We start from the raw sequence: 24,373 nt of genomic DNA on the forward strand, positions 1-24,373 counted from the left end.
AACTCCTTAAAATCACCACCACCACCCCCGATATGTGTGTGTATGTGTTTCTGAGGTGTATTTTGATATGTTGCTTTATTTTGATGAATAGTGAAGTTGAACATCTTTTCATGTTTTTTTTTTACCATGTGCCTTCTGTAAACTTGAAAGTGTCATATCAAACTCTAAGGTAATTATTTGCTTTAGAAACTTGGGCCATTTGAATATGGTTCTTTTCTTTTCATTTGAAAATACCACAAATAGTCAGACTCTGAAACAGATAAAATTCACAGCGGATCTTGTCCTTTCTTCGCTTTTCTACTGGATGTTTGTCTTTTTGTTATTGATTTGTAATTTTCTTTGCATTGTACTTTGCCTTTGGTCTAATACGCAAATTGTCCCCCTATATTTTTATTAGCTCTTAACATTGCTTAGGGTTGTTGTTCTTGTTGTTTGCATAACACAAAATAGTTTATTTTTTCGATAGGCAAAACTTCCAATCTTTTCCTCTGAGGCAGTTACTTAGAAACATTGGCCACATATACAGACTTTCCCCTTTTCACATGAAAAAGACACAGATTATGCAACAGATGCATTTTTCAATTTAGGGATGGAGTTTATGGTGTTAATTATTGTTTTAGTATTTGAACCTCTGGATGCATAGGAAAGTCTTAATATATTATTTTTCCTAAAAACTCAAATGGTTTCATTTACTGAAGAAGCCTGTTATTGCAGCTGCTAAAAGTTTGGTGATTTTTTGAAAAAGACGGATGTTTTCCATTTCCATGAGGGCTTGGCTATTCCACAGCACTATGAAAATTATTGGATGCCTCCCTTGCTTCAGGTGATGGATACTGAGGGAAAGGTAAGCCGTTCAAAGAAGAATTCGGGTTTCAAGTCCATATACTATTCTCAACATCATGTTGACTTGGTGGGAACTTACATATAAATATTTTAAAGTTACATAATTTATTTCTTGTCTTAATACCTCCATTAAAATCAGCATAGAATGAACACAGTTTTTTTTTGTTTTGTTGTATTAGTGTTACTTAAGAGTTGACCCATTAAAATAAATATATAGAGGAACTTCAGTTCATTTAATGATCTGAAAACAGTGATGGCAGGACTCTAGCAGCTTTGGCCAGCTCCCCTCCTATGTCCCTTTATGCTCCCTAACGCTGAAGGCTGCTTACTCTGAACTACCTGCCATTTTCTCTCCCATGTCCTAGAGTGTTAATGCCCTCTGGAGCAGTTCCCAACCAAAGATGGACAGGGAGTTGGTGGATAAGTACCAGGCTTCCTCACTCCTTGGGTGGGATAGTTCTGTGGGGTGTCCTGTTCTGTCTCCTAGAGTCCCCAGATGCAGCGAGCTCCAGCTACCCCCAGAGGTAATTGTGATGGCGCCCAATTGTGATGACACCCCCGTAGTTGGCCTCCTCCCCTCCTGCCTCACTTCCCCCATTCACCTGCTGCTGTGACAGGATCCTCTCCCAAACATACCACTTGTGCTCAGGGTCTGCATCTGGAGGATTCCAAACTAAGACAAATGCTCAAAGTCTGCCAGCCTACATACAAAAAATAATGGCTAATATTTGTTAAGCACTTACTATGTGCCACACACCATTCTAAACACATCATTTAGCCCTCATGACATCTTTTGGGAACTATTATCACCCCCAGTTTATAGATGGAACATGTGAGGCTTAGAGAGATTAAGTCTCTTTTCTGAGATCACGTAGCTAATGGGTCATGAAGGATTTAAACCTAAACTATTGAGGGGCACCTGGGTGGCTCTGTCAATTAAGCGTCTGACTCTTGGTTTTGGCTCAGGTCATGATCTCAGGGTCGTGAGATCGAGCCCCACAGCAGGGATTTGTGCTCAGCACGGAGTCTGCTTGAGTTTTTCTCTCTCTCCTTCTCCCACTGCCCCTCCTCCTTTCTCTCTCTAAAATAAACAAATAAATAAATAAAATCTTTTAAAAAATAAATAAACCTGGACTATCGAACTCAAGTGTCCATGATTTTAGTCCATATATCCTATGACACAGTATATCAGCCTACTTCAAAAAACTTCACTGGTGCATATTTAATAGGCTGTGGGAAGGCATTTTGCTGATAGTTGAGCTGATCGATATTTTTGCAGTCTCCAGCAATAATACTGTTGCCTGACTTGGATTGTCTACCCTCTCCCAACTGAAATCCGAGTCCCTGCAAGAAGCTTCTATTTTTTTTCCAACCACGTCATGAAGTTTTCTCCTGGCTCTTCTAACATGTGAGTCTGTTTTTGCAGCTAACTACTGTTCCTGCTGTTTTTGTCAAAACTAGCTGCCCGGCTTACAATTTATTGTATGATAAATGTCATCATTTATGCTCTAATAGCCAGCTGAGTGGATCCAGGATCTTAGCTGGTTGTGATGCTGTGCGAGGCATGTTTGTTACTGGCTTGAAAGACGACATTTCACAGGCTCTGGATGACCGTTATTTGAACTGAAATATTCTTCCAGCCCCTGACCTTATCAAGTTTTTTCTTTGTTACACGGCAAAACATTATGCTCTCCTTCTGGTCCCACTGCTGGTCTTCAGAAAGAGTAAAACAAATGTTTTGTGGTTCCTAGAAAATGTTATAAAATTGTTTCCTAAGTTAGGTCATTGCCGTTGCAAAATTCTTGTTTTGGTAGAAAACTTGGCCAAAAACAACAGAGGCCATGGTCAGCCATTATTTCAGGGAAAAAAAAATCTTGAGATTTGTTGGGTTTACTGTCTTCCCTTCCAATGAAAAGAGACCAATCCCTCCAGCTAGGCATAAACTAGTTTTGAGATAAATCTCTCTCTCTCTTTATAGAGATACACTTTAATGTACTGGCTGACTTCCCCAGTTTTTGAAATAGTCCCATAAAATTTTGGAAGGCATTTTAACTTTATGAGGCAATTATCATAAATTAATTTTCAGAAACTTCTTGAGCCAACTTGAAATCAAACCAAACCATTTTCTCAGGCTGTAGACTCTAATTCCACTCTAATTTTTTAAAACTGAGCATTTAAATTTAGGGTACCATTTTAAATAATATACTTGGGAAGGCTGATTCTCTTCTTTGAGCTTGCAGAGATTGAAGAAAGGACATCATGTTTCTCTCCATCAATTTCAGCCACTGGAGCGATGGACCCATATTATTTCATAATTGATGTGACTCCAATAAATGTTGAATAACTGAGTTTCAAGGGGAGAAATGTCCTGAAGTGTCTTTTTAGTATTTGTCAACTCCTGTGGTGTAAATACCACCGTGGCTGATTTTAAGCTATCAATGAGGTGTTAACCAGCTCCCAAAATTCCTGGAAATTTAACAGTTGGGTCTTATGAGCTCCTAAGAGGTAGCTCCAGAATAATATTACAAGTGACTCAGCCGAATAGTGCCCCCAGTGCAGGCTTGGGAACACTGGTTTGTTGCCCCTGCAATGCCCTGGAATTGGTTGTAGGGGTCACTAGGATATCATGTAGCAAATCCTGACAAAGTGGCATTTTCAGAACCAGGGTGTGTGTTACCCAAAAACTCAGGTTACCTTAAAAAAAAATAATGTACCTTGGGAGAATTGGATCCCAAATGTCCTGTTTAATTGTCATCCTTGCAGATTCTAAGTCCTACAATAGGGTCATTGAGGACAATCCAAGAGGCATTTTAGAGACAGGAGCCACTCACAGTTCTGTGGCTTGTTTAAACTGCTATGTTCAGCAAAGGCTGACCACAGAACAGAATAAGCAGTCAGAATCCAACTTGGATGCCACCCTTTGCAATGGATTTTGTTTCAGGTTTACATCTGAAAAGCCACAGCGTTTGAGGAGCCCTGGGAAATGTCTTCATCATCTATCACTTGAGAGCATAACTTCTTCTTCTTCTTCTTTTTTTTTTCATCTTCTTAAAATAGAAAGCTCTTTTCCAAGGAATTAATTTTTTCTTTTATTGCGTCTTGTAAGTACAGCCATTCTGCTGACTGGTGCACTGTTTGCTTTCTTAATGAATGTATTTTTGTCCTGTCCCTCTGTATTTCCTCCAATGATGGAAGGCAACATAAATCTAGCTATTACAGTGGAGAGCAAAGCAAATTTCAGTTTAGGGTTGCTACAAAATTTGACCATGCCCTTTAAAACAGCCCAGTCAGTGAACATGGAGTGAGAGCACCAGGCCCCTGGTATAGCTATTGATAAGAGCTTCATGATTCATCTTTGGCAGAGCAATACTCAGCTTCCCCATTTGAAAGTTTCAAGATGAACTTCCCCACATTCAAAAACTTTGTCTTGATTTCAAATTTCTATCTAAGCTTCATTTGTTTTTGTTTTTTTTTTTTAAGATTTTATTTATTTATTTGACAGAGAAAGAGAGAGAACAAGAGCAGGAATACAAGCAGGGGGAGTGAGAGAGGGAGAAGCAGGCTTCCCACGGAGCAGGGAGCCCGTCGTGGGGCTCGATCCCAGGACCCTGGGATCATGACCTGAGCCGAAGGCAGATGCTTGAAGACTGAGCCACCCAGGCTCCCCTCTAAGCTTCATTTGTTGTTGAATTCATTTTATCAGGTACCTACGTTGTTTCAGAAGCTTTACCAGTTGACTGCATCTGTCAGGGTTCTTCTGTATCTAGCCGGAAATAAATGGTCTAAACAAAGAGTTCAACTGAAGAGAATTTAACGAAGGGACAACTTCTGGTGTTGTGAACAGGGTTAAGGGAATTAGCAAAGCATGGTGAAGGGCCCACAGCTAGCAACAGCAGGAAGCTCTTACTACCCCAGGCCGAAAGCAGCAAGAGATGCCATGAAGGGGTGATTTTGCTTAGAGGGGAGAGGGAAGCAGGAAGGGAGTCTGTCTGATCTCCTGCCAGTGACCCCCATTTGCCAAACTCTGCAGGAAACCATGGGGCCTGGGAGGCAGGTGATGTGATCCGGGAGGGCTAGCCTTTTAGAGTTTCCAACAGCCTGGGGAAGGATAGAGGATGGATCTCTGAACTGATCCTCTGGTGGAGGGTGGCCACTGGCAGAATGAACAGCATTGACATCCGCCCTGCCTTCAGAGAGCTCCAGGCTAGTTAGAGCAATCATATGAGCAGGTGCACTCGGGTAGTGGAGAGGTAGAGCCTTAGCCAGGAGGGCATCTTGGCTAAGCCTATGCAGGGGCTTGGGTGTGTAGAACTGAAGGCCTGTCTCAATGGTCATCTTCGTAAATCAATATGCATGAGCTCATGGGTGGAGGGTGCAAAGGAATAAGGAAGATACTGTTATCCAAACCAAGGGGCACAGACAAATGAAGAAAAGGATGGTATCTCCTGGGTGAGAAGACATGTCAGATGACAAAAATAGTAGATAAATGAAGGGGGTGGGAGTCAGTAGGTGTCAACCATGAGCAGGTGGTAGAGGGTGAAGTAAAAGGATAATATTCTTATCATTATAGTCCTTTTCCAAATGAACTAATAAGTCAGATGGTTGGAATAGGTAGTTCTTTGAATACTGGTCAGACTCATATGCCTGCCAAACCATGGCAATCTTACTCAAACTGGCTATTGTTACAAATTTCACTGGAAAACTTCACATAGAGTTTAAGCCTGCAAATTGAAGGTTAGGGCTTAAAATGTACAGTCTTAGAGTCCCTTTATGTACTTTTAAACTGTGTGCAGAATCTGAAAATAGTGGAAAAAATACCTTGGACTATCATCCCTCCCAATTTCAGCTCAAAGCTAAGAAGTAGGTGAACTTGGGAAGATAGAACTTCTTCTCTTATGAAATAGTTTATTCAGTTCCTCTTGATATCTATAGGAAAGTAGATATGGCCCTATAAACATGATATACCGGATGTATGTTTAAATCTGTGAATGTATATTTTTATCAGAAATGCCTTCCTGGATATGTATACCTAATTCCTTGGTATCCATTTCCTAAGTGGTACAAACCAGGGTCTGGAACATCCTCCTTTTAGGGCAAAGTGGGCATGCCAGTTGGCCAACCATGGCTCAATGATACATCAAGCCACTTGACAATTTATTCCCAGAAGAAAAGGGGCTGTGGTTCAGATGTAGGCTGACCCAACTTAAGAGTGGTGGTAGGTCCGTTTAATGATATCTTAAAGAGAAGCACCGAGCAGAAATATGAATAGCATGGCTAGATTTAAATCCACAAGAAATTATGGGGTGCCTGGGTGGCTCAGTTGTTAAGCGTCTGCCTTCGGCTCAGGTCATGATCCCAGTGTCCTGGGATTGAGCCCTATGTTGGGCTCCCTGCTCCGCGGAAAGCCTGCTTCTTCCCTTTCCCACTCCCCCGCTTGTCTTCCTTCTCTCATTGTGTCTCTCTCTGTCAAATGAATAAATAAAATCTTAAAAAAAATAAAAAATAAATAAATCCACAAGAAATTATAACAGTGAAAGAGACTTCCCCAAACTTGGTCCTGAGGATGGCGCCTGCTGGGACGATGACTCATTTCTGCATCCCTGAGGTCATGGGTATGGCCACTTTTCATGCATAACCAGTGATGATGTATGGGTAGGTATAACAATGTCTCAGAGACATGCCAAGGTTGTGCCCCATTGTCTGGTATTCAGGGAAGATAAGTCCAGATACATTTCAAAAGGCTTTCATTATTAAACTCCTACCATAATCATCAGTGAAATCCTGGTTGCTGAGACCATCTGGTAAATCAAAGGAGCATTTTTGCACTTTCTTGCTATCATTAAGAAACATCTATTCTAGCACAGTTTTCCCAAAGGTGTTCAGGATTTGGGGGGGGGGGTTCTCTTTTGTTACAATTTCAAATTTATAGAAATGTTGCAGGAAGAGTACAGGGATATTTCCATATACCCTTTACCCAAACCCACCAATTATTTACATTTTTCTCCATTTGCTTTATTATTCTGTGTATTTATTTATATATGTGTGTATGATATAGGCATGCATATTGCTTATTTTCTGACCGGATGAGGGTAAATTGGACATTGTACCTCATTATTCTTTAAACTAGTGTGCATTTCCTAAGAACAAGGTCATTTTCTTACATGCCATAGTACAATTACCCAAAGGAGGCATTTTTTTTTTTTTAAGATTTTACTTATTTGACAGGGAGAGAGACACACACAGTGAGAGAGGGAACACAAGCAGGGGGAGTGGGAGAGGAAGCAGGCTTCCTGCTGAGCAGGGAGCCCGATGCGGGGCTCCATCCCAGGACCCTGGGATCGTGACCTGAGCCGAAGGCAGACGCTTAACGACTGAGCCACCCAGGCGCCCCCCAAAGCAGACATTTTGATACTTATGTTATTATCTAATTCATATTCCATATCTAAATTTTGTCAATCATCACAATAATATTCCTTTATAGTTTTTTTTTTTTTCTAGTCTAGAATCCTATTCAGGATCCTGCATTGCAATTCAGTTGTGATGCCTTGTGTAGGTGCCCACCGGTCAAAAAAATACAAGGAACACATCCATCGTCCAACAAATTTGGGTTGGTTGATACTTGCTTCAGTTTCTGTATTGGACCCTGAGAAAAGCAATTTGGTGCTTGGTGCCCTCCTGCCTTTGATAGTGTTTGAATCCATGGCTTTATTTTCCCAAAAGTCTTCAGAGTCCACCATGGGTGTGCAGTTGGAGAGGGAGCCTTGCTTCTGAGTGTTTCTCCCTCTGTAGTCACTCTTCTGCGGACACATCACTTACAGGGCAGCTAACCATACATTAGAGACTGGGGCCTGATGGAGAGGCCCGGCTAAGGGAGCAGGGACTGGGGAACCGGTGGTCTGCCCTTTCCCTTGGGGTTGCTGGCCACCCTATTCGAACTGAACCTTTCCAGGATGGCTTGTGTTTTGAGGTGATCCAGTTTTGTGGAAAGCCTTCAAGCTGTGCATCTGTGCATCCATCTGCCCCCTCTGTGATCTGCAACTGCCCTGGGGGTGGTGGGGGGGTGGGGAAGGGGTGGTGGTGGGAGCAGGCAGAGTGTTCACTCTTAGGGCAGCGTGGCCCCCTTGTGGTGGACGGTTATATGCCTTGGGGGAAAGGATGGCCTATAAAAGGAGAGCAAGCAGAAGAATCAAGATGTTAGAGCAGGAGATCAGTTTGCTGGGGCTGCCATAACAAAATAACACAGACTGTGTGGCTTAAAGAGCAGAGATTTATTTTCTCACAGTTCTGGAGTCTAGAAGTCTGAGATGGAGGGGTTGGCAGAGTATTTCTCCTGAGGCCTCTCTCCTTGGCTCGCAGATGGCCATCATCTCCCTGTGTCCTCACATGTCTTCCCTCCCTGTGTCCTCATGTCTGTGTCCTAATCTACTCTTCTTATAAGGACACCAGTCACATTGGATTAGGGCCCACTCGTATGACCTCATTTTACCTTATTTACCTCTTTAAAGGCCCTATCTCCAAATATAGTCTCATTCCCAGGCCCTGGGGATCAGGACTAAAATGTGAATTGTAGAGGACACAATTCAGCCCCTAACAAGCAGAAATGAGATCTTAGAGAGTCTTCTGCTCAAATCCATCATTTTAGAAAGCAGGTTAAGTGAATTGTTCGAGGCCACACAACTAGAAAACAGCAGAGACCCAGCATTCACAGAATGCTCTCCGCTACCCTTTGTGTCTGGAAAAAGGCCAAAGCGAACTGAGGATGTATCCAGACTGAAAGAGAAAGCTCAAAACTGCAGAGTATGAAATTGGCTAAAAGGCAAGTATCTATGCCTATTTTACTCAGGCTTTTAAAAGAGTTGTTCAGTGAATAAAAATGTTAATTAAAAAATTTAAGAAGAGTTATATATTTAAACAACTTTAAATGGAAATAAGATGCAATGAACATAAAACCTGATACATGACACTAATACTGGATTATATACATATGTATGTTTTTATCTGACTGTAATCACCATGCATCTGGTCTTTTGTCTTCCTGCTTCCCTTCACGTTTGTTATAAATATTTTCATTTATATCATCATGTCTTCCACGTGATTAAATTGTTCGATGGTTATAGACCATTTTCTCGTGTTGTTACTGCACAGTTGGCTAAACCATCTTCCTCCCTGTCCCTCTCCCTCTTTGCTGTTATGCATATATATGGCTATAAAGTAAAGCATGTAATATTTATTAAATGCCTACACTGCAAAATGCTTAACATATAAGATGATCACACTTTTCACAAGTGTTTTTGAAAGTAATTTCAGACTTTCTCAGAAAAATTGCAATAGTACAACACCCATATGTCCTTTACCGCAATGGAACTGTTGTTACTGTTTTGCCTCATTTCCTTTCTCGCTCTTTCTCCATACATTTTTATATTGATGTTTCTGTTTGTATTTATACATGTCATGCTTTTCAGGATCTTTTGAGAATAAGTTGTGTACATCATGTGTTTTACCCCTTGATCATTCAGAATGTATTTTCCAAGAATAAAGATATCATTTTATTTAACTGGTATAGTCACAAACTTCAGTACATTTAACGTTGATAAAATTCTTTTATCTAATTGAGTGTCCATATTCCAATTTTGTCAAGGGATCTAGTGATGACCTTTACAGCATTTGCTTCTCCTCCAGTGCAGGATGGAATCTATGATTGGTATTGCATGTAGATGTCATGTCTCCCTAGTTTCCTTTAATCTGGAACATTTGTCTAGTCTCTCTTTTTCTTTTATGATGTTAGTATTTTGAAAGAATATCATCCCCTTCTATTTTTATTAATAGCATGTTTCTTATTTTGGGTTTGTGTGGATGTTTCTTTATGGTTAGATTCAGGCTAGATATTCAGGTTATGTGGGCCAGAATAAGAGAGGCCGCAATCTCAGACAGACCAAGAAACTCTTGAGAGTAAAAGAGGGTGCTGCTTATTCTTACGCTGAGATAAAGGCATAAACGTGGATCGTCTTCAGCAGGCTGGAATGTATGATGACCCTTTTCATGTAAGTGATTATTTCCATCTTACAGTGTCCATGCTGGAACCTGACTGGTTAAGTCACTTGCCAAAGTGGTGGGACCAGAACCTAACCTCAGGGCTTTCTGATTCTCACAGCACCCATTTCCCAGCCCCAGCCCCAAACTAGTGCCATTCAGCTGCATTTACTGTACTTCTTCCATATATGATCATTCATCAAGCCCTGTGGAATCTATCCCGACAATCTCTTGAATTAACAAATTTGTTCAGCAATGGTTTCTTCCTCATGTGTATGATCTCCATTCCTACTGAATAATCTCCCACCAGTGGGGGAGGATTGTTGACAAATATGCCCACTCTTGCTCCTTTTAGGCCCATGGCAGGATTGCTTTTCTTAGAGTACTTAATGTTAGGTGGGGCTGTATGACTTACTTTTACCCGTTGGACGTGATGGGGTGGAAATTTTACAAGCTCCCACTTTTCCTCTATGATGACCAGCAATGTTTCAGATGGTGGGAGCTCTGATAGCCTTTATGTTATGCAGAGAGGATGATATGAAGCAGAGGCCCCAGTGGACCTTACTTGGACAGGCGTGTACCATGAGTGATAAATAAACCTTGTTGTTTTAAGCCCCTCAGACTGCGGGATTGTTTGTTATCACAGTAGAACTAGACCATATGGGCTGAATCACCAACCAAAAAAATGTTTTTAATTTTAATATTTTTAATCAAACTAATATAGAAACATATTTTTAAAGTCTAGTAACACCACAAAGTTTAATTTTTATAATGAAAAAGAATTGCCTTCTGTCCTGTTCCTCCCCTCTCTGCTCTACTCTATCCCTCTGAACTCCCCCATTAAATTCATTGAAACAATCTGAACCCCTACTATGTGCCAGGCACTAATCAAGTGCTGGGAGATAGGATGATTCACACATGACATCTGCTTTTAAGTAGCTCACATGCTAGTAGTGGGAGAGAAGGACTTGAGCTGAGGCTATGAAGGTAAGCACAAAGTACAGTGGTAAGTTATACATTGAAGTTATGTATATTTTTAACCCCTGGTGTTTAAATCTATATTAAATACTCTATAACTCTTATTCTTTAATGAACTAATACTGTTATTTCTTGGTTTATCAATTGTAGATTTTATGTATTACCTTTCCCCTATGAAAGATGATGAATCTTTTTACACATATACCTTTCTCACCACCATCCCCATTCTTCTAATTATTTATATCAGAAATTTTAGATAAATCAATAATAAGTGTTTCATCAATAGGACCATGTATATATGGTTTTTCCATTGAGTCAAATAGATACTTTACTTATATTGCATTCCCTCCTCAATTTTTTGTTTTTCCTGGAGTTACTAATTGCTTTGTTTTTTGTTTGCTTATTTGTCTAGACCCTTGTCATTAACTCCTCAAACTTTTTAAGAGAAATACATAACTTCCTTTAAGACTCATTTCTGCATGCTAAAAGGCATCAGTTAATTTGTCAGTTTCATTTTTTTCCTTAGAGACTTAGACTAGAAGAAAATCTTAGTAGCCAATGAAGCCACATATTATAAGAAAAGTAGAGTATAGTAAATCAATACATTTCAATAACTGGCATAAATTCATATATATACTAGTTCCATCCCTTTTATTTGTAAACAATTTTTTTCCAGTTTTAGTGAGATATAATTGACATACAACACTGTGTAAGTTAAGGTGTACAGCATAATAACCTGACTTACACACATTGTGAAATGATTGCCACAGTAAGTTTAGTTAACATCCATCATCTTTTTTTTTTAAGATTTTATTTATTTATTTGACAGAGACGGACACAACGAGAGAGAGAACACAAGCAGGGGGAGCTGGAGAGGGAGAAGCAGACTTCCCGCCGAGCAGGGAGCCTGATGCGGGGTTTGATCCCAGGAGCCTGGGATCATGACCTGAGCCGAAGGCAGACGCTTAACAACTGAGCCACCCAGGCGCCCTGACATCCATCATCTTATATTGATACAAAAAAAGTGTTTTTTCCTTTGGGATGAGAATTCTCAAGATTTACTCCCCATCTCTTTTATTTTTTATTTTAAGTGGGCACCCAGTATGGAGCCCAATGTAGGGCTCAAACTCACACCCCTGATATCAAGACCTGAGCTGAGATCAAGAGTCAGATGCCTAACCGACTGAGCCACCCAGGTGCCCCAGCTCTCCATCTCTTTTAAAAGTGGCTACATGGCAGCAAGAGCAACAGGACTCTTACCTACCACCAACTTGTATATGCATCCCTGGTGCCCAGATAGTGCCCTCAAAATCAGTTCTTTAGCTAAAGAATACAGAACTCCTTTGATGGAAGTTGATTCCATGTGTTGGGGCACAAGAAAAGCAGACTATCTCTCTAGAATATCTCATTTCTAGAAAGCAAGGATGCTTTCCAAGAGCATTAGAAAGACAAAGAAGTCAGTCAGTGGGACTCCCACTGACCATGTTGGAATAACATGTACATAAAATAACTAGAGTGAAGATAACAATTAATTAAAATAAGTTGAGCCTATAAAAGATGGTATTTATGATCTTGATCAGGAGGCAAATTAATACAAAATATTCCAAAAATGTTTGTAAAACAGAAGCAGGATGAATATAACAGATATTTAATTTCTATTGATTTTAACAAGTAGGGAAATGTTAGCATATAAGGGTAATTTGTTTCTTCCATGAAGCTTGTAGAAGTGTATAATGTATAGATTCTTACCTGTTTCTATCTCTGTTTCTATCTGTTTCAAGAGGAAAAAGTGAGTCCAGGAAATGTAGGAACAATACAGGGTTCGGTAAGAGCAGCAAGCCGTGCTGTTCACTTAAAGGGGAACTGTCGTAGAAGGTGCTGTGGACGTCCTGACTACAGCCCTGAGCACCCAACCCCTTCTGTGCTTGCTGGTGCATCTTCCCACTGTCAGCAGTTGGGGCTCTTTCCCACAGGGCTTCATCAGGCTATCCCAGTCCATGGGGAGCCTACTTAGGCTGTCTGTGGCAGGCTGGAAGTGCCCTGTGATCAGCCCATGGCAGCGGTGGGTAAATCTCCAGCTCTTTCACCGTTGGGTGGGGTAGCTCTGAGGTGCCTGTTCTGACCTATCTTCTAGAGTCTCCAGCGTTAATTTTTTTTAACTTCTTTTTCTGTTTTTTTTATTATGTTATGTTAATCACCATACATTACATCATTATAGAGTCTCCAGCGTGATTAAACTGCATTTCCCACCACAGCGACTTGCTTGTTGTTATCACAAACCCTGCTTTGCCTTCCCTATCTCCCTCTTACCGCCCTAGGTGCTTCCTGGAATCACCTTCCAAATAGACTATTTGTACTTTAACTCATTTCAGGCTCTGCTTCGGGGTAACCCAAATAAAATAACCAAGTAGAGGGGGAAATCCAGCTGTGGTTGTTGTATTTTATGGCCAGTTAAAAAGTAGGAGTCAAGAGCAGGTTCCAAAGTCATAAACCAGCCAAATGTCCCACAGAAGAAGCTAACTACACCAACTTAGTTTCTTTTCTCATAGGAGAGGAAAACCCTACTAATTATAGTAAAATTCCAATAAGAAATAGTTACATTTTTAATAGCATCAACAGATGGGAGCAGGATATCTTGACAGTATCATTGTGCTGGTACAGGACAATACAAATTATACAAATCTACAGAATCTATACTTTTGGAGAAAAATACTAACTTTCAAAAATAAAAATATAAGTGAGAAAGAGACACTTAAAAATCCTATGCTGTAACAAGTAAAACTTCATTATAAAATGAGTCTTAGTCTGGGGTGCCTGGGTGGCTCTGTTGGTTAAGCGTCTGCCTTCGGCTCGGGTCATGATCCCAGGGTCCTGGGATTGAGTCCCACATTGGGCTCCTTGCTCAGTGGGGAACCTGCTTTTCCCTCTGCCTGCCGCTCTCTCTGACAAATAAATAAAAAATAAAATAAAATAAAATGGGTCTTAGTCTAATGATCAATGGCTTGGGTTTGAATTACCTTGGACCATACAACCATGTTCCATGTTCAAACCAAAAGCCAATCAGTCAACATTCCAAATTCAATATCTGGTGATCTTGTTCTCTGAAATCACTCAGTTTCTCCAGAGAATAATCCCAAATCTCCTGCTTGGGGAAATAAATGCCTGGTGACTAGCATCCTGGAAGTAAAGTGGTAAATGGATACATCTGCTCTTTTAACTCCTTTGTTTCAGTATGATCTCATCCTGTCCTTAGCTGTGCCTGGTGACCTTGAACTCAAGACCTCTCTTCTTCAATTTCACCAGAGAATAACTTCCGGTCTCCTGTCATGCTGGGGTGGGGTAATTGCCTGGCTCTGCAGGAATGGGGTAGGAGACCTGAAATTCTAACTGCTCCTTATGCCCTGGGCTAATCTCTGGTTTTTCATCTCTACACTTTACCCCCCTCTTCTGTCATATCTGGTACATCCAATTCCTAAGTTTTTTTTTTTTTTTTAAGATTTTATTTATTTATTTGACAGAGAGAGACACAGCGAGAGAGGGAACACAAGCAGGGGGAATGGGAGAGGGAGAAGCAGGCTTCCCGCGGAGCAGGGAGCCTGATGCGGGGCTTGATCCCAGAACCCTGGGATCATGACCTGAGCTGAAGGCAGACGCTTAACGACTGAGCCACCCGGGTGCCCCGATTCCTAAATTTTTCTGAGAGTCTCTCACATGAACCAGCTTGTTTTTCTGTCCCAGTCCCCTCTGTGGCACGTAGGTTTCACATGTCTTCACTCTGCCAGTGCAACTGACATCAGTTGCCACTAATGTCTCTGTTGAGCCTTCCGAAAATTTGTTGGCACATCTTGTCCACGGTGATCTTTTCCTCCTTATTTTTGTGGAGTTTTAATCTAAAAATAAATTCTTTGCTGCCATTTTTGGTAGGGCTTGGGGGGAAGGGGTGGAGGTGATGCTCATGTTCCATCCACTGCTCAGCCCTTCCTTCAGAACTTTCCTTTTTGGGAGCCTTCTTGCCAGGCTCTCCTCAGTTCAGGCTCACTACATTCATGGAGCACATGGCTCACTCCACTGCACCTCACACCAGTTGTTCTCACACCTTATTTATGCTGTTCTGCCTGAAACTCTAACTTCTCTCTATCCACACACTACTTACTGCTGCTTCTTAGGTAAAACGACAGCATTTTGGTAGGATCTCTATTTTAGAACTTATCCCAGATTTCCTTGTGTCTTAATTTGTTGAGTCTCCCTGAGACTATGCTTTGTGAGTAGGTACTTTCTGTTTGTTCCATTGGATTATTGAAATAATATTTTTTCCTTTGTTATGTTTCTGGGATATCTGTTTTTCAAATAGGATTACTATGTGTGGTAGACTGGGTTGCTGGCCCCAATTTTTCACTCCAGTGTGAAAGTTACACACCCACACCCTTGCCATGGCCTCAGGGTGGGGGGCCATGCCTCTTCCCTGCCTCTTTACTTTGGCTATGGACATGTGATTTGCTTTGACAAATGGGATGCTAGCGGACAGGATGCAAACAAAGGCTTGGAATGAGATTGTGTGGCGGGGCTCACTCTTGTCCTTCTGTCATTGCTAGTTCTAGGGGGATGAGAGACATTTGGAGCAGAACTCTCCCAGCTGACTGGAAGACCTGTAGCTTGAAGGAGAGCTCTCCAGCTGACTTGCAGACCTGGTTGTGTATTGCTAGATATTCCTTCTTGTATGCCATTTAGTTTTGGGGCCAGTTTGTTCTGTAGCAATAGCTGACTGATACATGATGTCAAAGGAAATGAATGCTTTTATAACCTTTGTTCTGTGTTGGTTTTGCTCTCTAGGAAGCCTGAAACCAGTTTACCATGCCATCACCATGATATATGTGTATCTACAAAAAATGCTAATGTGGCTCTCCTTGATTTGATCATAAAATCTATTTTTAAATGGCTTAAGAAAATAGAACAATAATCATACCACCACCACAACTTTGGACCTTACCTTGGATTCATTCTAGACTAAATTCATTCCATTATCTTACAGTCTTTTTGGAGAAATAATAAACCCATCAAAGATCTGTGTCATACTCTTGATCTTTTATAACTATGACTTTAATTTGTAGTATAATTATGTAATTCTGTGCAATCTTTATAGTTGTTAATTATATGGTACTGCCAATCCTTATTTTTAGGAAAACAGCCCTTTTGATAATGATTTTTAAATTGGAGATATGACAAAGTATTTATACTTAGGAACATTTTCATCAAATGCTATTAGTTTCTTTCAACACCCACAACTTACTTTTAAGTTTGTTAAAGCCTAGCTTTGTTATTTCTGTAATACAAATTAAAATGAAACATAGTGTCAAAAAATTCTTTCATATTCTCTGAGAGTTGGCCAATTTATTAAATCTTTTAAGCTGTAAGGATTTTTTCTTTAGTTCAAAGAATCAATTATGCCAATATCCTGATGGGGCTCTACTTGTTTCTCCTACTACAGAAAGGATGTCAGAATCCCCGAGAACAAGGGCAATGTTACAATGATAACCGTGCATCTGTTTCTTAAGTTATTGTACAAAGAATGTTTTCTCACAAATATGCATAGGTGTTAGTAAGAACTCGCTTGCAGCACGCATCACAGTTTTTTCGAGATGGGCCATTTATTTTGCATCCGTGGTTAAGAACCCCTAACAAAAAGGAGGGTTCCTAAACGTCATGTTGTAATTACGCAAAAGCACTGCTTAAGTAATCAGGAAAAAAGTGGTATTGTTGAAAAGGTCTATAATTGAGAGCTTGACGCAAAGAGAGGAGACAAAGAGAGAGGTCCTCGGGCTTTTGAGCTAGTCCAAGTTTAACAAGCTCCCTTGGGCTTCCTTCACAATTCCCAGAGGAAGCAGTCATGCCTCTCTTGTCCTCCTGACCCTCCATTCAATCATAAAGCAACAGGCTTTAACAATCAGAACAAAAACCTCATTGCCCAATCTAACCTTCCAACCCCCAGAGCTGTATGGTCCGCTAATCCAGCGCACAAAAGCAGGCCCGCTGCTCTTTTATTCTTCCGGAGGCTGGGCGCAGTGTTGAGCTCAACAGCTGACCAGCTCTGGAACGTCCCAGCAGCGTGCCGGCGGGGGGCCCCCCGATGTTTATTTAGCAGCCAGCCGCCTCGGCGCACGGCCTCCGGGAGCCGGCTTCGCGCGCGCTCGCCCGCACAGGAGCCATGTACCGGCGCAGCTATGTCTTCCAGACCCGCAAGGAGCAGTACGAGCTCGCCGACGAGACGACGCGCGCCGCCGAGCCCGACAGCACGGTGGAGGGCCGGGCGGCGGCGCCCAGCCTGGCAGCCCTGCAGGGCCTTGGCGAGCGCGTGGCCGCCCACGTCCAGCGGGCCCGCGCACTCGAGCAGCGCCACGCCGTCCTCCGGCGGCAGCTGGACGCCTTCCAGCGCCTGGGCGAGCCGACCGGCCCGGAGGACGCCCTGGCCCGCCACGTCGAGAGCAACCACCAGCGCACCCGGGACCTGGCGGCTGAGCGCGCGCGGCTGGAGCGCCAGGGCGCGGAGGCGCAGCGCGCGCTCGACGAGTTCCGCTGCAAGTAAGCGGCGGCTGCGCGCGCGCGCGGGGGTCGGGGTCGGGGGGGGGGGGGGGGAAACGGAGGCAGGGCGTGGGCGGTCGCCTGGCGACCCAAGACTTCGTCCCCGCAGGGGGCGCGCGCACGCGCGGTGCCTCTCCCTCACCCGGGACCCCTTCCCTTCCGATGGCACTTCGCAGTTTGCATGAAGTGGTATCATGTACTTGTAATGTGCTTTAAAATTTCGGTCTAATTTACATGCAATAAAATGCACAGGTTTGGGGGCGCCTGGCTCTCTCAGTTGGTAGAGCATGCCACTCTTGATCTGGGGGTTATAAGTTCGAGCCCCACCTTGGGCGTAGAGAATACTTAAAATTAAAATCTTTTTAAAAATGTAAAGGTGTTAAGTGCATAGTTCAATGAGTTTTGACAATGTATGTACCCATGTAACTACCCAAACAAGCAGGGTATTTCCACCACCCCAGAAAGTTCCCTCCTGTCCTTTCCCAGTCACCCTGCACCCCTCCCCCACAAAAAACCTGGAGGCACCCAGTGTTCTGATTACTGTCACCATAGATTAATTTTGTGTGTTCTGGAATTTCACAAAAATGGAATCTTACAGATGTGCTCTTATATGTCTGGATCCTTTTGCACAGCACAGTGTTTTTGAGATGTATCCATGTTATTTGATCCTCACAGCCTTATCCTGTAATAGATGGTACTGCACCTGTTTTGCAGATGAGGAAACTAAGGCTTCGATAGTGTCAAGATTTGGGGCAAGGTCACTCAGCTAGTGCCTTGCTGCACTGGGATGGAGTTCAGGTCCTGGGCATGCTAAATCTAATCATCTTTACTGCATCACAGCTGATACCTGGACATTATTTCAATGTGTGTCCTCTAGAGTCTTGCTACTTGAAGTGTGGTCCGTGGACCAGCAGCACTGCCATCATCCAGGAGCTGGTTAGAAATGGAGTTAAGCTTGAAATTTCAGAAACCCTGGTCCAGAGCATGGTCCCGTTTTCCACAGACTGAATAAGATGATAAGATCACCTGAAGAACTTAAAAAGAAAAAAGGATGCTCAGCAATTTGCCACCATCCTCCCAGGTTATAAATGCACGTGCTCTTTTACTCTGCAGGGGCCACTTCAAGGAATTCATTCTTTGGTGCTCCAGCAGGTATAAAATGGCATGCCTGTATTGCAGTGTGATCTGCAATAGCAAAAGCCTGGAACGAACCTAAATGCCTATTCATAGATAGTCAGGTTATCAAATTGTGCTTCATTTATGCAATGGAATGCTACGCAATTGTAAAATAAGGGAATAGTGTGTTACTATCATTTACTTTAAAAAGAAGGGGGAGAAGAGCAGAATTTTTTGCTTGCATAAGGAAAAAGAGAACACAAGCAGACACATGCAAAAACCCAATGACACTGGTTCCATGTGGAGGACCGGGGAGTAGGAACTGGGCAATGAGAGCAGAGGAGACTTTTAATGGAACAGTTTTTTATGTAATTAAAAAAATTTGTCTAACCACATAAGAGATTTATTAATTTAAAAGTTATATAAATTAATTTAAAAATACAGATGTCTAGGCCCCACCCTGGAACTCAGGTGTGGCCCAGAAATGTTAAGTTTTATGAGCTCCACTGGTAATTCCAGTGAAAAGCCAGGTTTGGGGACCCCTGGTCTAGGGTAGCCAGAGGGTCTTCTGCAAACATGCTCTATGTCTGAGTCCCACATTCTTAATCTGAATCATGGGCGGGTTATTCAACAAAATGTACTGAGCATGTTTATCAGATCATACTCATTGATTTCATTCCTTTTTTTTTTTTAAGATTTATTTATTTGAGAAAGAGAGAAAGCGAAAAAACAGAGCAGGAGTGGAGGGGGAGGGGAAGGGGCAAGGGCAGGGGCAGAGGGAGAGGGAGAAGCAGATTCCCTGATGAGCAAGGAGCCCAATGCAGGGCTTGATCCCAGGACCCCGGAATCATGACCAGAGCCGAAGGCAGACGTGTAACCGACTGAGCCACCCAGGCGCCCCTCATTGATTTCATTCCTATTTCATTCTGGGTTTGATCCATAGAAACAGATTTGGAGCTGGAAGAAGGGATCTGGAAATCCACCTGTTATCGCCCTTCATGGGAAAACTGAGGCTTGGGGAGGGCCTGTGGGTGGCAGGACTTGAATTCGGGTTTTCTCACTCTATGCTTTCTAGAACACTGTGTCTTGGAGAGGATCCATTCTTGGATTCCTGTGGAGTGAGACCTAGAGATAGGATCTCATTCAAATGAAGCGCGTGTTTTCTAAAGCAAAGGGAAGCGTGCACTGGTTCAGACACCAAGTGCAGCTCCATGGGCCAGCAGGAAACCCTGGATCCCCAAATGGTCTTTACCTAGGCATTAGGCTCCAGTGATTTGGCTGGGCGGGCGTGACTCCCTTGAGCCCCTCATTGAAGGAATGGCCATGTTGAGTTTTCCTTGTCTTTTCCTAATTTCACTTGGTTCTGATTTAGATGTCATAGCTATGTCTTCATAGCTGTCCCTTCCAGCTCTGTGGTATATTTAGTAATTCCCATTAATTTATTCCCTCCCATTGCCCCCTTGGAGATACTTTGATATTCTGACTGAGGTATTGGGATTTGAAAATGATTATGAAAATCATACCCATCCACAAGCATGGGTACACACTTACACCAAGTTTGGTTTACATCCCAGAGGTGAGCTGATGGCTAGCCAAAGCCAGGTGAAAATATTGCAGAAGTAGGAGGGTATATGCAGCCTTGGTAGGCATATTCTCTACTTGGATAGTTGAATAATTTCAAAATCAGGTTTTCAGCACATCAGACAAAGACTAAATAAAACAAGAATGAAATAAAAACAAATAAAACTACCAAAATATATTGATGAATACAGTCAATTGTCTAAATTGTTAAAAACCAAAAATAATTATGTAAAACAATCAGATAATTGAAGCCAAAGTGTTTTATCACTTTATGAATTCTTATCATGAATTCTTTATAATGAAATCACTTGTCTATAATATCTAGACTTGTCTTCACAGCATGAAAACTAGCCACGATAACATGTTATTGCATTATTTATCAAACATGTTTTTAAGCTACAGAAATTCTTAGATGTTTCTAGCAGGAAAGAGCAATGAGAAAATTTGGAATTTGTTCACAGTTTTATTCTCAAAGCTAACTATTAGCTATTAAAAAATAATTTCTGGCTCTGTTAGAGCCACACACAAAAGAAACTGCTAAATGTGACATCCTGGTGGGAAATGTAAAGCTTTGCCTACTGGTTATAACTGAGCTTCTTAGGTGGCTTTAGACCTGGGAGCGTGCACAGTGCACATATTCCTAATTAGTCTTCCCTGAAGTCAAGACTCTCTAATTCCGCTAGAAAACCAGCTGCATGGTTTTCTAGCACCTCTTTCGGTACTTGACTTGAGCCCATGGCATGGGTGTGCAAGGGCTCTGAAAGCTATGCTCTGTGGGTTGGGCTGAGTGCTAATTAGGATTAGTTTCAACCACAAGTGGCATAAACTCCAAAGTGACATTGGCTTACCCAGGATGGATTTCTCTCTTGCGTAAGGTCTGGCTTAGCAAGCAGCTCAGCATGCCACTCTATAGTATTTGAGGCTCAGAAGTCTGTGCCTGGCCTTCAGGGAAGCAGCATCTATGTTTCAGGGGCAGGATGGAGGAAAGGATGCAGAAGGACACACCCACATCATCTCTTACCAAAGATATTTGGAGACTGCCACAGACTTATGCTTACATATTGGTCAAGACTTGGTCACATGGCCACACCTAGCTGCAAGGAAGGCTGGGAAATGTAGTTTTCCCTCTAGGCAGCCCTGTGCCCACCAAACATCAAGGGCTCTGACTCCTGGAAGAAGGCCAGGATGGATATTGGGGCCAACTTACAGGGAACAAGGGGGGAGTCATTTGGGAAGGGGACTTATCTCTTTCTTAAGGGGATAAAATTCCCCCTAGAGGGACACTCTTTGAACAGAATGATTTCTGGGGTTTCTTTGCCTCCTTGATCCCTATCATTTTCTACAAGTCCAGGGAGGAAGGTGACCAGGAGGAAAACTACACCCATTCCTAGTATCTGTTGCATTATCAATTTTGTTTAATTATGTTTAAATTTGGAGGGTCTCTCTGCTCTACCCAGGCAGCGTGGTGTGGCTATCAGGGCATAGTTTTTGGTGCTAGATTCAAGTGTGAGTCCTGACTCCATCCCTCTTTTAGTTTGGAGTCTTCCAGAAGCCAAGCCCGATCAAGGGGTTTGACGGCTAGTAGCTTATCTGGAAGGTGACCTCAAGAAGCAAGTTTGGGGAGTGAGGAAGTGAGGCAGGAGGGGAAGGCAGAAAACACTGAGTGCATTAGCCAGCAAATTAACATCGTGGGCACCTGGAGCTAGCGTGCCAGACGGAGAAACACTTCAGTTGTCCTAGCTGAGGGTGAGGGAGCTGGGCTATTTATGTACCCACTCACCTTCTGTCAGAGGTTGCGGGCTGCCCCAGGGGCACTGACTCTGCCCTGTCCAGCCTGCCCTGCCCACTGGCCCAGAGCAGGCCTTTGGTGTGCAGGGGTGAGGGCACAGAGATGAGGGTGAAATGTCCGGGGCAGCTGCCCGAGGTCAAGGGCCAGTTTCTCAGCCTCAGTTTCCTTATCTTTCACCTGGGGAACAATGATAACTGCTGTCTTCCAGGGTTTTGTAAGGATTAAATGGCATAATCCAGAAACACTGACACATGTGGATAAATACAATAGTACAGACAACCCAAACAAGGTCAGGTTAAGGGCGTTTGTTGCAGGTCATGTAGGGCAGCCTCTGTGCCACTGCGGTGCTTGGGTTAGGGGTGTGTGGAGATACGATTCCTTCATCCTTGAGCTGGCTGGGTGGGGGGGATGGGCCTCCAGGCTGGGGGACTCCTGTTCCCCTCACCGTTCCCCGGTAGCCCCGTGTGCGGTGGCTACAGCAGCACCCTGCGCATGCGCCAGGCTGTGGCAGAGGTTGGGGAGCCGAGGGCTCGGCAGTGCAGCCTTAGCTACTATTTTAACCTTAGGGACCTCTCCTTAAAGAGACGGCATAGTACTCATCTCAGATGAAACTTAACGCTGATTGTGTGATCATCACGTATGGAATCACGGAAGTTGTCCAACTTTTGCTTATGTGCCCCATTTGCAGGTATGAAAACGAATGTGAATGTCAACTGCTCCTAAAAGAAATGCTGGAACGGCTTAACAAGGTGAGCTGAGTACGAACTTGAGTTTGAGTCCAGACTTGAGTTTGAGAATGGAACTTAGTGACTGAAATGACTGTCACACACCTTCTCTCTGTGTCCTTTTAGGGTTCACCTATTTCTTTTGCTGTCACTCTCTTTCTTGATTCATAATTTTCAAGTAAGTCTTTGTGTGAACTCACACACCCAAGACACACAATCCTCTCCCGCAACACACGGGGTCTTGCGAGAGAACCCTAGATGTTAAGCTTAATGGGTTGTCCTAGGCTATTCAAACATGGCAGCATTACAATACCAGCTCTGGTTGTGCCGTTCAGATGTGCTGGTTCCAAACACACCAAACTGAAGAAACTTGCTTTGGGCAGTGGTTATTGGGATGCAAGGATGTCTACTCTATTGGCTGAGAGTCTCGAGATTGCTCTTCTGCAGGAGAACTCTCAGAGAATAGAGGAAGAAATTTCCATTTCCCTTCAGGCTCTCCCCTCTCAGAGTCTGGAGAGTAGCCATGTGGGGGCCACCAGGGATTCTGAGCTTCTTGCTGGAGACCCTCCTGCAGAGTCCTGCGGGGTTGTCCTTTGCAGGGAATTTCCTTCTTCAGATCCTCCATCATCATCCTAGGATTGATTGGATTTTCTGCTCTAGCCAGGGGAACTCGACTACCAGATGGAATAATCCTGGATCTCAGAGGTTGGACAAAACCAGGGATGGCAGATAGCTGTCATTTCAGAGCTCAAATGTCCGAGCAGAAAGACCCATGGAGACTATTTCATCGAAGGGTTGCTTATATAGGGCACATGGCTGATTGTCCCCTTTCCCTCCCTTCCACACCCATAATTCCTCATCAGAATTACTGATCAAACACAGCACCTTTCCCTGCCGTGCCCAGATGTGGCCTTAGGATTCTTCACGCGGAGCTCCAGGCAACCACTACAGATAGTCGGCATTGGCTCAGGATGTTTGCCAGTCCCTGGCTTTGTCCAACCTCTGCTGTCTAGGATTAGTCTGCTAACCGGTGGGAATGTTAGAACCATAACCTAGGGAAACTGAATTTTGTTTTGTCTGTGTTATTTACTACATGATGCTCCTATGCCCTTCCCTGTGTGAGCATATGATGTATCATTCAAACCAGGACACTGTGTGGCAGGAGGTACTGTCCGTAATTACCAAGGTCCATTAGTAGAAACTGGGATTGTCTCAGGCCAGCCACTGTGTGAACACCCCAGATAGAAACACAGAGGTGGAGGTGAGAGTGTGCTTAGGAGAGCCCTCAGTGCCCAGACTCAGTGATTGGTCTTGTATTGGTTTGGGCCACGGTGACCCCAAGCCTGTTAAAAGTTGAGCTGGGATTTGGGTGTTATTAGCATCAGACACCACCCTGTTGTTCTGCTGATACTCGTAGCTCATCCCCATTCTTGTTTTGGGTGGTGATCCCGGCTGCCATATGGGGCCGCCATCTTGTCCACAGACCACTGCTTTCAGGGACATAGGTGCCTTACACTGTTCACTTAGATGCCAGTTTAGCAGCCCCTCCCCAACACCACCACATTTTGCTTTGTGAGTATTTGTCCTCACTGAAAGCAGGGCTCCCTCTGGACTTATTTTATGGTTGTCGCTCATGCAGTCCCATCACGGGCACTCTTCATAGAGGAGGGAGAAAGAGTGTAGTCCCTCTTTTTAGCTTTGGTGGGAAGTAACACTGGATTTAAAAACAAGCTCC

At 43.2% G+C, this 24,373-nt stretch overlaps 1 protein-coding gene across 2 annotated transcripts in view; it reads left to right on the plus strand.

Annotated features, from left to right (window-relative positions):
- Positions 1-16,223: 16,223 nt before the first annotated feature.
- Positions 16,224-24,373, plus strand: part of BFSP1 (beaded filament structural protein 1) — a 38,861-nt gene continuing 30,711 nt past the window's right edge. Inside the window, exons 1-2 of one of the 2 annotated variants that reach the window (XM_078056897.1) lie at positions 16,224-17,427; positions 22,602-22,662. In XM_078056897.1, the coding sequence (XP_077913023.1) occupies positions 17,054-17,427; positions 22,602-22,662 (435 nt within the window). In that variant the 5' untranslated portion in view covers positions 16,224-17,053. The remainder of the gene's footprint in view (positions 17,428-22,601; positions 22,663-24,373) is intronic. The other variant, XM_036120510.2, reaches the window with a different exon arrangement.

The sequence above is a fragment of the Halichoerus grypus genome, chromosome 10 (genome assembly GCF_964656455.1).
Source record: "Halichoerus grypus chromosome 10, mHalGry1.hap1.1, whole genome shotgun sequence".
NCBI lineage: Eukaryota > Metazoa > Chordata > Mammalia > Carnivora > Phocidae > Halichoerus > Halichoerus grypus.